The sequence below is a fragment of the Dipodomys merriami genome, unplaced genomic scaffold (assembly GCF_024711535.1).
Source record: "Dipodomys merriami isolate MVZ:Mamm:240054 unplaced genomic scaffold, mDipMer1.0.p SCAF_154, whole genome shotgun sequence".
NCBI classification, from domain to species: Eukaryota; Metazoa; Chordata; class Mammalia; order Rodentia; family Heteromyidae; genus Dipodomys; species Dipodomys merriami.
In genome coordinates this window covers 299,684-313,131 of record NW_027202871.1, presented here as the reverse complement: position 1 = coordinate 313,131, position 13,448 = coordinate 299,684, and the positions used below count along the sequence as shown (strand labels likewise).

The window sequence follows — 13,448 nt, the reverse complement described above, 5'->3', positions numbered from 1 at the left end:
ACTTCTTGCCAAGAATTTGGTCACTTGCTCTCACCCCATTATGAGAAAGGGAATTATTTGCCCCACATCAACAACAAGTAGCAGAATTCCGGGAGTAAGACAAGGATACCTGCTTACCAGCAGGAGACCAACAAAGGACAGATAGGTGAAACCCTTCTGTAAAGCATGTGAGACTTCATTTGGCCTTTAGACTACCCCTCAGGCTTTTCATCTTGATAACAAAACTGGTAATGACAGCGGCTTTCCCTTCCTCCTTTTTCCCTCCCTCCCCCTTTACCCTCCCTCCCTCCCCTTTTCACACTCTCCCTCCCCATTTTTTCCCCCTCCTTCCCTCTCTTTACACACACAGATTGCACAAGGTAAATCTACAGCGCAGCTTGGATCTTCAAACACTGGATCATGACACTCTTTTCCAAACATCCTGGCCTTTTGTACCTTCAGAGTCCTTTCCCAAAGGAAATATACTGCGTGGAATTCTACATTATTCCAAGTTCTAGGTGGGAAAATGAGACAGGTGCAGTAACATCTAACAACACTAGGAACGGCGGTTATAGAAAGAGGACAATAACTCATATTGTCTCACTTTAATCCTTCTCTATTACTACCACAGTTCAATGTGAAACAAAGCTAATGGGACCGGATTGCACATCCACAGGATGGCTGGAAATCAATAGACTGGCAAAGCAACTAGAACAGAGTTCAGATGGGAACACATAATGCACTATTCTGTTTGTACAGCACTGAAATCACCGTAACACTTAAAATACCCCGAATGTTCGAAGTAACACTAAATAATAATAGGTAACGTAGAAATACTGCAACATCTTCAAGTACTTCCTGAATGACCCAAAATTGACAAATGTTGTGTTCAGTCTAACGCCAATCAAGTTTTTCACACAGAACTATATATAATATCCACATTATATAATAATTCATGTAAGATACACATTAATGTTTAATAAACACAGCCCCACACAGCTTTGTTGTTACGGACTAGTGAACCTGCTGCTCAGGAAGAGTTTTAAGAAATTACAGTCTCTGGAAAAATGTGGTCAGATTGTTTGGTCCTATTACTTTGGTCGTCAAAAACCTCTGATTGCTTTAGAAGGTGCTGAAGTCCTCCGACTGTTATCTGCAAAGGACTAACTCGGGTCTGCGTCCAAACACATCACAATATAGGGGAGCCATCCAGCATCTGGTCCACTGCCTCATCAGGAGTTTCAGCTCAGCCCAGGCCAGCCTTGGACCTGCCCTTGAGCTGGACGGGGCGCCAACCTGACCCCTTCCCAGGACAAAACATCCTGCCCTCTAGGCTTGGGGGCGAGGGCCATTAGTAATGGCACGTGGTGTTCCTTAGCATCACCTGCCAGAACGTGATGATTTCTTTGGAAGAGAAGCCGTGGGCGGCGATCACGCGTCTGAGCTGACAGACATCCAAGTGGATTCTGTACAGAAAGAAGAGATTTGTGTCTTCTGGAATGTGAATGTCCACCTTCAGCAGATTCAAACAGATGCCGACGTACACGTCTTCAAACTTGATGGGTTTGACGTGGCTCATCATTTCGTAGATCCGGGGCACCAGATCCCTAGACATTATGTAACCCAGCCCGCTGCAGTAGGGTGGGAACACCTTGAACGGATACTCCTGGTATGAAATGTGGGCCTTCTGGTAAAACCCCCTGTAGGAGTAATTGTCGATCAGAGGATAGCCAGTGAAGAACTTCTCTGATTGGTTCAAGTTCAAGAGATACTTCACCAAATTGCCAGTGTTGATGAACACATCGGTGTCGGTCTTCATGACGTACCTGGCGGTGGGGCAGAACTCGGTGACCCACCTGAACGCCATGATGGTTTTCAACGTCAGGTTATTATAGGTATCTACGAAGTCCTGCCGGATTATGTCGCCGTAGAGCAGGTGTTCATCCTCTAGGGACAGCGTGAACATTTTGTCTTCCTTTTCGGCCTGCTGACCTAACAGGAAGAACGTAAGCACCTCATGACCCCACCAGGACTTCTTCTCACCCCACGTGACCCGGATGGCCTGTCTGGCCTTCACGTCTGCGGGGTGAGAGGTCACCAGGATGACCAGGAACGGGCTCTGATGAGAGCAGTTGGAGTGCTCACGAAGGGTGAAGCGGAAGTCCTGCCGGTAGAGCGGCTCATACTCGTAGAAGTACATCCAGTTCACACGCTCGATCACATTGTAGTGGGGCAGGCTGAGGTACCACATCACCAGGAAGCTCAGCAGCGACAGCAGCAGGAGGCTCCATTTGAGCGATCTCAGAGACATCCTGCTGGGGAGGGCAGGAAGGAGAGCTGGGGCCATGTACAGCAGCCAGGAAGCCCGGGTTCTGGGAGGTTTGTCAAAGACAGGGTTAGGATTCTGCCTTGCATCCTCAAATACGTGTCCAGTGGACATCTGGTTATCAAGGAGAACGAACCCTAGGAGAACAAGAATGCTAAACCCAAACCAAACCTCCTGATAGGATCCTACGTACCCTCCCCGAACCACAGCCAAAGGACACCAATGCCAAAGATCCCTTGTAGCTTTTAATACGGAGGTCAGGACTAGAGCATTACCTTTCATTTATGCTGTACAAGTAATTGTTCATTACAGAATGTTTTCTCCTAGATGCCTTGAAGGACAGAAAGGGATAATGGTGGGCTTAAAAAGTCAATCAAGCCCATTTGTGATATTCTTGTCTGCGACTATGGGGGGAAAAAAAGAAGTGAAGGATTTAATGCAATGGGTGCAAAGAAATCAGCATCTTTCTGGGCTGTGTGATCTGACTAGCAGGTCTAGAGTAAGAGAAATAATCATTTATGTTGACAACATTGGTGGGAGACAAAAGTGGACAGTTCAACTGCAGGGCACATCTTTGAAACATAAATCCAATGGCTGTCTCTTTTTTGGGGGGTTGGTCGTAGGGCTTAAACTTGGGCTTGGGTGCTGTCCCTGCGCTCTTCAGCTCAAGGTGAGCGCTCTACCGCTTGAGCCACAGTACCACTTCCAGTTTTCTAGTGGTTTACTGGAGATAAGAATCTCATGGACTTTCCTGCCCGGGCTGGCTTTGAACTGTGATCCTCAGATCTCAGCCTCTTGAATAGCTAGGATTACAGGTGTGAGCCACCAGCACCTGGCTCAATGGCTTTCTCTTGAGAGTTAGATGTCCACAGTAGACACATATTTTAGTGTCCTCCTTTTTTGGAACCCACTGGGTGAACGCAACTCCTAGTCTGGGTGACCAGTGCTTTAGTTAAAGGTCATCCTTGGTACTGAGCTTCCATATTTCTCTGGCTACTCAGTATCGGGGCTTGAACTCAGGGCCTAGGCACTATCCCTTAGCTTTTTACCCCCAAGGCTGGTGCTCTCCCACTTGAGCCAGACATCCACTTCTGACTTTTTGCTGTTAAGAGTCTTATAGACTCTCCTGTTCAGGATGCTTTGAACTGTGATTCTCAACTCTCAGACTCCTATGTAGCTAGGTTTACAGGTGTGAGCCACCAGTGCCCTGACAGTAAGTTTGATGAATTATTGTTACCTGAAGAAAAGTACACACTGAAGTCATAAACCTGTCTCTTTTCTTACCTTCTTGAGTTGTTCTCAGTGAGACCTTCGGTTTCACGCAGTGAACAAGAGGCAGTGTGTGACAGTTGAACACAATGCTTGTGATTTCTGAAACAACAGGACTCAGTGTTTAAAACTGAGAAACATCAAAAAATGACAGAAAGAAGGCTGCTATTATTAATTTTAATGTCAGATGTTTTAAATGAATGACATTTAAAAGGGACAAAGGAGTACTCACTAAAAGAAGAATCCGACAGGGTGTTGGTGACTCATGCCTGTAAAACCCTGTAATCAGGAGGCTGAGATCTGAAGATCATAGTGAGATGTCAACCCAGGCAGTAAAGTCTATGAGATTCCTATCTCCAATAAACTACTCAGAAAAAGCTGTAAGTGGTGCTGTGGCTTTTTATCCAGGACCTTGAGATTTGGATTTCAATTTCTATGACCAGTAAACCCTGACACAAGCAGTAAAGCAGGACCAAATCCTAACCACGCACATGCTCAGAGCCTGAGTTACCCACAATAACAACTAATCATGCATGCTAAGACACTAGAAAATAAATGAAATGAGGAGACAGTGGTTCACATGGAAAGGATCCAGCAAAATAAACACAAACAAAAAGCCCAAACTGTAATGGCACAATTTTTTTTTTTTTTTGTCGGTCATGGGGCTTGAACTTTGGGCCTGAACACTGTCCCTCAGCAATTCAGCACCACTTTCAGTTTTCTGAGTGGTTTATTGGAGATAGGAGTCTCATGGGCTTTCCTGCTCCGGCTGGCTTTGAACCTCAATCCTCAGAGCTCTGCCTCCTAAAGTAGCTAGGATGACAGGTGTGAGCCACCAGCGCCCAGCTACGGTACAGTTTTTTTAAACCAAAGTAATTCCTTCCTGGGCTGAACCAAGGTTGAATAGTTTCTGCAGAAGGAAAGCTAATTTAACTCTTTTAAAATATATGAAACCTTTTCTAATTGCAAATTTTTACATATATTCACTAGAGAAAAATTAGTAAGCACAAAAAGCCCCCCAAACAGTAAAAGCTTCAAGATGACAAGGTTAATTTTATTTATTTTTTATTTATTTTTTTTGGGGGGGGTCTAGTCGTGGAGCCTAAACTCTGGGCCTGGGCGTTGTCCCTCAGCTCTTCAGCTCAAGGCTAGTGCTCTACCACTTGAGCCACAGCACCACTTCCAGCTTTTTTCTTTTTGCTTATGTGGTGCTGAGGAATCGAAACCCAGGGCCTCATGCATGCAAGGCAAGCGCTCTACCACTGAGCCACCTTCCCAGCACCGACAAGGTTAATTTTTGTAAACCCTTTTTTTTTTGGTGGTAATGAATGAGCTTTCCCATATTTCTCATTCTGGCCAACTCAGAAGTCATTTACCAGATCAGAATTATGGGAGAGAACCTTTTAGAACACTTGTTTCAAGAGGTACTGTGTTGTTGAACTCAGGGCCACCTGCTCATGCAGTGTGCTTGCTAAGCTGATGCTTTACCATGTAAGTCATGCCTTCAGCCCAGCTTTTTCCTGGCTGTATGTGGAGATGCAGTCTCATAAACCTTTCTGCCCCAGCTGGCTTTGAAACATCCTTTGGATCACAGCCTCCCGAGCAGGGGTCACAAGTGTGCTCCACTGAGACCAGCATGACTGTGTATGCCAGTGCTGGGGTTTGAACTCGGCCTCATACTCTCACTTGGTTTTTTCACTCAAGATTACCACTTAAGCCACACTTCCACTATCAGCTTTCTACTAGTTAACTGGAAATAAAGAGGCTCACGGACTTTCCGACCCAGGCTGGCTCCTGAGTCTCTAGGATTACAGGTCTAAACTACTAGCTCCAGGCTGAACTTTTTTTCCCTCAGGGGCACGACTTGAACTGTGAAAAGTCACACATTAGGCATTTCTAGCAACTACAGCAGAGTTTTTTAAAAATGCATAAACTTTTTCCAATACATGAGTGGATATGTGTGGCACCTGGCTACTACTTTATTTAAGAACCATGTGTCTTTCCTTTGCTGAGCGCAGCTGAACATACACAGAGACTGAGACATTACTGACTACATGAACGGCTCTGTTTAAACTTAACATTGCTTAAGAATGCAAAGTGCGGGCTGGGAAGGTGGCTCAGTGGTAGACCGCTTGCCTTGCATGCCTGAAGCCCTGGGTTCGATTCCTCAGCACCACATAAGCAAAAAGAAAAAAGCCGGAAGTGGTGCCGTGGCTCAAGTGGTAGACTGCTAGCCTTGAGCTGAAGAGCTGAGGGACAGCGCCCAGGCCCAGAGTTCAGGCCCCACGACCGGACCCCAAAAAAAAGAATGCAAAGTGCTTGACCTATGAATGCAAACGAAGGCTTGACTTGAAGAGCTTCCTCAGCGATTTCAGTGGCAGCCCTGGCGTGGTCCCTGCCCAGAAGGTACTTTCCTCCTATTTCCATTTGTGCGATGACTCAATCTTACCAAGTGGCTCTGGCCACGGAGCCCCGAATGTGGCACCCCGGGCCTTAGAGGTGCAGAGCAGCCTGCAGCCCCCTAGGAATCCTCAATCACCCCCCCCACCTCCACCCCAATGGAGTTAATGTTCATGAATGTATATCCTAAATAATCCCGAGTAAGCCACTAAGGTCCTGTAAATGCAAGTCAACTCTTGGATACAAAAGCAGTGGGTGTGGGAGGCCTCTGCCTTACCCTGTTTTCAGTGGGGTTCCTCCCAGCCAAAGGAAGCCTTAGACAATAGGATGGGCCGCAGAGGAGAACTGGGCACAGAATGGTGCTTCAGAATGATGGAAGGCAATACCTGCTATCTGGTTTCACAACTAGCTGATGAATCACAGCCAGGTTTCCTCTGGGTAAAAGATTTTTTAAAAATATTCATCTTGGCCGGGCGCGGTGGCTCACGCCTGTAATCCTAGCTACTCAGGAGGCTCAGATCTGAGGATAGCAGTTCAAAGCCAGCCCGGGCAGGAAAGTCTGTGAGACTTTTTTTTTGGGGGGGGGGGGTGGGGGGAGGTCTGGTCGTGGGGCATTAACTCTGGGCCTGGGCGCTGTCCCTCAGCTCTTCAGCTCAAGGCCAGCACTCTACCACTTGAGCCACAGTGACACTTCCGGCTTTTTTCTTTGCTTATGTGGTGCTGAGGAATTGAACCCAGGGCCTCATGCATGCAAGGCAAGCACTCTACCATTGAGCCACCTTCCCAGTCCCCCTTGAGACTCTTATCTCCAATAAACCACTAGAAAACCGGAAGTGGCGCTGTGGCTCAAGCGGTAGAGCGCTCCCCTTGAGCTGAAGAGCACAGGGACAGCATCCAAGCCCCACTACCGACAATAAATAAATAAATAAATAAATAAAAATTCATCTTTTTAGTTTTTTGTTTTTTTGATCAGTCCTGGAAATTGAACTCAGGGCCTGGGCTCTATCCCTGAGCTTCTTTTCCTCAAGGCTAGTGCTCTACCACTTGAGCCACAGGTACCACTTCCGGCTTTTTCACAGTAGTTTACTGGAGATAAGAGTCTCACTGACTATTCTGCCTGGCTAGCTTCAAACTGTGATCCTCAGATCTCAGCCTCCTAAGTAGCTAGGATTACAGGCGTGAGCCACTGGCGCCCGGGTTAAAAAAGTATTCACCTTTTAAGAATGAATCTGAAAGCTAACTGTGGGTCATACCTGTAATCCTAGCTACTCAGGTGGCTGAGACCTGATGATTGCAGTTCAAAACCAGTCCAGACAGGAAAGTCTGTGAGACACTTACCACCAATTAACCCGCAAAAAACTGAAGGTGGAGCTTGGCTCCACTTTCCCTTGAGGGAAAAAAAAAAAAAGCCAAGCAAGAGGGTGCAAGCCCTGAGTTCAAGCCCCAGAGGGATCTGAAGTATTCGTTCTCCAGAGAGAACACACTGCTCATTTTCAGCAGTCTGTGCCTACAAGCACCTTCTCACACTACTGTTCCGGCAGGCACCTAGCCTCCCACTGCCACGCTTGCCCCAGCAGGTCTCAAGGTATTCCATTACCTGTTGTTCTCCAAACGCTTCTTTATAGGGAACACTCCCTGTGGAAGGACTGTTAAAAGTTTACACACTCGGGCGTTGGGCCGAGGCAGAGTTATTTGAGTTGAAGGGGGGGGGGGGGGGGAAGAGCAATGACAAGCAAGAAAACCCAAGAAGGAAAATCTAGATGAAATGTGCTGTCCTCACCTGTACCCAACCTCCACCACCACCCAAGAGCCCGCTCTTACCTTGCCAGCCGGCCAGGGCATGAACTCTTGCCCTTTCTCTCTTTTTTTTTTTTTTTAGTCAAAGTGGGTTCTGGGGTCCCCGAGTGTCCAGGCCCTTCCGTGGCAGCTCACAAAGCACACTTCCCTAGCAGCACCACAAAACAGATGTTTCTCCCAATGCTGTTTTTCAGAGCCCTGTGCAACCCACAGGAGCTAGCACTCTGAAAGGAACTCCACTTCCAGCTGCGTCTCCTCCTCTTGGGCCGGCCAGGGGCAGTACCTCAAACCTCAACCACAGCCTCCGGACCTTCTGGGGCGGGGCAGGAAGAGAAGGCCAGAGGAATGGGGACACACCTCGGCAGGTTAGAAAGGAAGGAAAGCCTCAAGAGACACCCCAGCAGGAGGGCCTGGTTGGGTGTGGGGGGGGGGGGGGGAGAACCAGAGAGGTGGAGGGGGAGGGGAAGGGGGAAGAGAGAGGGAACCAGAGCCAAGTACAAACCCCAGGCTTGTGACAGTTTTGTCCACCCTGAGAAGGGCTGGGGAAACTGCTCTAGTAACACTTCAATCCATCACTGTTTTAAATGAGGAACATTCCAGACCTTGTCCACTCTTGTCCACCAGGCAAATGTTCATTGACCCCAACAGTGAAGCCCTCATGGAGAACATGAAGGGGAGAACTGCACATCCAGCACTTCTCAACTCTCTCTGAATGAGTAGGTACTCAGGGATGGTGAAGACTATAGAGTTGAGGGTTTGTGTCAGTGTGAAGCAATTCTTTAATACTATGAAAGAGCACTTTAGATATATATATTTGCCAGTCGTGGGCTTGAACTCTGGGCCTGGGTGCTGTCCCTCAGCTCTTCAGCTCAAGGCTAGCGCTCTACCACTTGAGCCACAGCCACATTTCTGGTTTTCTGGTGGTTAATTGGAGAAAAGAGTCTCACAGACTTTCCTGCCCAGGCTGGCTTTGAACCACAATCCTCATATCTCAGCCTCCTGAGTAGCTAGGATTACAGTGTAAGGTCTGCTCCTGGATGGCTAGCAGACTCCACCCTCCTCACAGCAAAGTCTCCACCCAGTACCTGTGTTACCTAGGCAACTGGGACACCTGGAAGAAGTCACATCTGCATCCGCTGAGGTCACATCTGAATTTGCTGTGGCCACACCTTTCTCCGCCCATACCCTAAATAAGGCCTAGCCCAGGCCCAGACGCTCTCTCTGCTCTTTTCTAGCTCTACTCTTTTCTAGCTATTTTCTCTTTTTTCTAGCTCTCTCTTAGCTCTTTTCCCCAGCTCTCTCTCTTTCCCAGCTCTCTCCCAGGCCTTTCCCCACCGCGTGGAGGACCAAGATGGCCTGGTGCCAGCCTGAACGATGAATAAACCTACCCCTTACCTGAATACCACGTGCATGGTGCAGTCTTTACTCGGCTACCTTTTTAAAAACCTAAAATACAAGTGTGAGCCACCAATGCTGGGCTGATATATATGTACATATACATTTTTTTAAAATTCCAAATCAAAGTCTTTAATTGAAGCAGACCCAAGCCATCCCTTGAATCGTCACTACCATGCTGGGAAGAAATATTTTCATAGGGATGGTGCATTTTATTCAAGAATCCTGTTCAGGATGTTTGGGTGTTTGGCAGAAATCTGTATTTTAGCCCAGGTATGGGCAAAATTTTTCTTTTGCATAGAAGGCCAAGGGGCAAATATTTTCTTTGGAGACTATGCGGACTCTATCTCAGCATCCCATTTCTACCTCTGTAGAAAACAGGGCTGCAGTCAGTAGTGGAAGGATTTCCCTCTCCCCTCGGGGCTGGATCTTTTTATGTATCTAAAGACGGAACACGCCTTATTCCCCTAGGTCAAGCAAAACAGGTATGCTCACCTACCTGCCCGCAGGCAGGCCACGGGTGACCTGGGAGGGCTCAGCCAAAGGCCCCCCCCCCCACATTCCACTCTGGACCTAACCCTAAGTGCCCATCCCTAACCCCCACCCCCCACTCCTTTGTTTCCCTGTTAATACCCATAGAATTGGGACCCAAATCCAGCCCCTTGCACAACCCCGGTACCCCTGAGAAGGTCTGTGCCCCTCACTGGCAATAAACAATCCTAGCCTATGGAGAATGGAGTCCGTTCTATTCTTTGCTCTATTCTTTTCCTGCTTGCCTCTGTTTTCCTAACAGTAGGGAACACGTGGGGCCTTTGTGTTCTTCGAAAGGTACAGATCCCCTGTACCTCACAGGTTTGGAATCAACAAACACTTTCCTCTATACTCTTCGTCATCTTTACACTACTTCCAATACCTACGACAACGGGAGCGCCATGGAAATTGTTGTTATCCTATGGAGTCTAGGGAAGATCCGCAAGAAAAAGCCCATTCATTTTTACTACAGATGTAATGTTTTTTGACTACTCTGAGGCTATGATTGGTTGAATCTGTGCATAGAGAACCTATAGACACAAAGAGAAGACCGTATGCCAAAAACCTGTTCCAGTCTGGAAATGCTTCTTCCGATCGCTTGAAACGCCATTATCTTGGGACATGTATAACCTCTCCAAAGATCTCTCTTCTTTGTTACCTCCTGACCCACAAGGCTGTGCTACTCAACCAGAAGCCTCACCCAACTGGGTTCACAGTCCTTCTATAAAATGGCAGCTGAAGGGCAGGCAGGGCTGCGTGTACCGTGGATGGAATGGAAGAGCAAAAGGCCTCGGCTTCCTCGTTAACTATCTTTGTTCACAGTCAGAAAGACATGGTATGGGAAACAGATCTGCTCTAGTTTTCTGGGTTTTATCCCTTTCTGTCAGAGGTTGGAGCACACACGCCTTTCATCCTACAACTCTTGGGGTGCTGCTTAGGAAGCCCGCAGAATGGCAACTTTAGGATGCACCTGTCCATCAAGGTCATTGAAGGGCATTCTGATTGACCTCATGGGCTGAGCTCACCCAGGAGGCTGTGCGGTGTGGCTTTGTGCCAACCGTGACCTACCTACAGCTACTAAAGCTGGAACAGAGAGTGCACTGCACCTGGACAAAACATAGTTGTGAGAGGGATGAAGGCATTTCCTAATGTGAGATTCTGCCTGTCTCAGCTGATGATGGGCAGAAAGAGGCTGGAGGCTGGCACAGGGCAGAGAAAAACCTTCCACCAGAGGAAGCACATGAGAGCACCCAACAGAGCACTTTCTTACCCAACAGAGCACTTTCTCAGGGGATGAGGGTTGACTCTGAATTGGAAGTTGGCTATGACCTTCCTCATAAAGTTTGTGTGGTTACGTTTTATGGATAGTATTTCAATAGTAAGTTTTTGTTGGTGGTGGTGGTCGTCATGGGGTTTGAACTCTGGGCCTGGATGCCGTCCCTCACCTCTTCAGCTCAAGGCAAGCACTCTACCACTTGAGCCACAGCGCCACATCTGGTTTTCTGGTGGTTTATTGGAGATAAGAGTCTCTCGGACTTTCCTGCCCGGGCTGGCTTTGAACTGTGATCCTCCGATCTCAACCTCCTAAGTAGCTAGGATGACAGGTGTGAGCCACAGGTACCTGGCTTAATAAGTTCATTTTTAAGAAAAACAGGTATCATTCAAGATGGTTTAGGGGAGTTTCAATCCTGCACTGCCTCCAACCCTCTGAGGAAAACAGACTAAAAATACTATAACAAGCTAAAATCTAAAGGGTATTTTTAAACAATATAGATAATTTAAAATGAAAACCCAGGTAAACTTGCCTGTAGAGTTTCCGATGCGATTAAATCACTAGCTGAGTTTTCTGTATCCCATGCCTTAATGGAAACAGACAGGTTTTCTGTGAACTACAGGATGCAAGAGAAAAAGATTAGCTTAGCACAAGAACATCAGTACACTGTTAGTGCCCTATGTCTGGCAAATTGCTCTAGGAGAAAGTTATGAACCAAGACCTTCTTCCTTTTTGGAAAGGCCGCAATCCTTTCTTCTGCCTCCCTGTCTTCAAAACACTTCTGAAATTATATCTGCATTTGCTAATGGACTGTCTTTAGGGCTACAGTTACCCAGCAGCCATTCATTTGGAATAAACCCTTCAGTCTAAGAAGGAAAAAAATAATAATAATCATAGTCTTCTCCTTTAGTATTAAATATTTTCCTTTTTTAGTCGGGCCTAAGGTTTATTTCTGTGGTCTTTCCTCCAAGAGCCAACCCTTCTCAGTACACCATCTCCACCCGCCTTGTGTGCAGTGGGAAGGGTTAAATCACACCCTAGCTCACTGAGGAACACTACACACTCAAAGTATCCTCCCCTCTGAGAACAGAAAGATAGATGGAAGGATAGATCGATAGACAGAGATAGATAGATAGATACATACATACATACATAGATACATACATAGAGATAGATAGACAGACAGGTGGATGGTCGGATCGATGGATGGCCAACATGCTTGGGCAATTTCTTCCTGGGAGTAGCTGAGGGAGAAGCTGGCACTTTGCAATACAGGAGAAACAATGGATCTCCCAATGCAGGCCTGCACGAACCCACGGGGGGGGGGGGGGGAGGCGGAGGAAGGAAGGGAGGGAGAGAGTGATGGAGAGGGGAGGCGGGTGCGGCCCCAGCCCTGGCCCCACGTCTTCCTCGAGGCACAAGGGCCGCTCCGGGCACCCTGATTTCTGCATAAATGCGTCCCCCGCTCCCCCCCCACCCCCGCCGCCTCCCCAGGCCCACGTCCGCCCCAGCCTGGCTTCGATCGCTCTGCCGCCCCGAGCCCCAGATGCGGACGGCGGGCCGGGGGCCGCGCGGGGGTCGGGCTGCGCCCCCACGTCGCCCGGCCCGTGGTCCCGTCCTGCGCACGCGGGGCCCAGGCCGTTGCCAGGCAGCCAGGCCCGGACCCCACCGCCGAGCTCCGGAGGCCCACAGGGAGCCGCCATCGCTGCTGGGAGCGGCTCGACCCGGGCCCCGCGCCCGCCACCCGATCCCGGCCCCCGCCGCCTCGGGCCGCCGCCCACCGCACTCACCTCCGCGCGCCGAGCGCATCGTCCGGCCCGCGCGCACGCGGCCAAGCCGCCCCGCCGCACGCGGCCACCCCCGCCCCACACGCGCTCACCCCCGCCGCACGCCGCCCCGCGCGCACGCGCTCACCCCGGGCGCACGCGCGCGAGCGCGCTCACCCCCGCCGCACGCCGCCCCGCGCGCACGCGGCCACCCCCCACCCCACGCGTTCTCACCCCGGGCGCACGCGGCCAAGCCGCCCCGCCGCACGCGCGCTCACCCCCGCCGCACGCCGCCCCGCGCGCACGCGGCCACCCCAGCTCCACGCGCGCTCCCCCCGGGCGCACGCGGCCAAGCCGCCCGGCTGCACGCGCGCTCACCCCCGACGCAGGCGCGCTCACCCGGGCGCGTGCGCTCGGTCCTTGCCAGCATCTGGTTGCAGGCGACCCCGACGGCCCCGGCCCCGGCCCCGGCCCCGGCCTGGGCCTCGCGGGCGCAGCATCCAAGGCGGCCTGGGTCTCCCCAGAGGATCCCTGCGCGGTCCCCCGGCTGTGCACATGCAGAACTCGGGCGCCCACGGGGCTTTCCTCCGCCCCCCGGCGACTCGAGAGAGGAAAAGGGAGATGGGGTGGCTCATTCCTCCCGCGGAAGCGGGTTTTCCGCGCGGGGTGGACAGGTGCGGGGTACCGCCCGGGCCTGCAGGGCCTGGAGATG

The 13,448-nt window shown here is 50.0% G+C and overlaps 1 protein-coding gene across 6 annotated transcripts; it reads right to left on the bottom strand.

Moving 5' to 3' along the window:
- Positions 1 to 336: 336 nt before the first annotated feature.
- B3galnt1 (beta-1,3-N-acetylgalactosaminyltransferase 1 (Globoside blood group)) lies at positions 337 to 13,153 on the bottom strand. Of its 6 annotated transcripts, none has more exons than XM_070022837.1 (4): positions 13,136 to 13,153; positions 11,503 to 11,586; positions 3,590 to 3,676; positions 337 to 2,351 (listed from the first exon to the last, which is right to left on the bottom strand). In XM_070022837.1, the coding sequence occupies exon 4, from the start codon at positions 2,324 to 2,326 to the stop codon at positions 1,331 to 1,333; it is 996 nt and encodes a 331-aa protein (XP_069878938.1). In that variant the 5' UTR covers positions 2,327 to 2,351; positions 3,590 to 3,676; positions 11,503 to 11,586; positions 13,136 to 13,153; the 3' UTR covers positions 337 to 1,330. The 6 variants fall into 6 exon arrangements, with proteins under 6 accessions (XP_069878938.1, XP_069878935.1, XP_069878939.1 ...); XM_070022834.1 differs by lacking the exon at positions 13,136 to 13,153 and adding an exon at positions 12,761 to 12,837; XM_070022838.1 differs by lacking the exon at positions 13,136 to 13,153 and adding an exon at positions 12,761 to 12,837 and having other exon boundaries at positions 337 to 2,294.
- Positions 13,154 to 13,448: the final 295 nt, after the last annotated feature.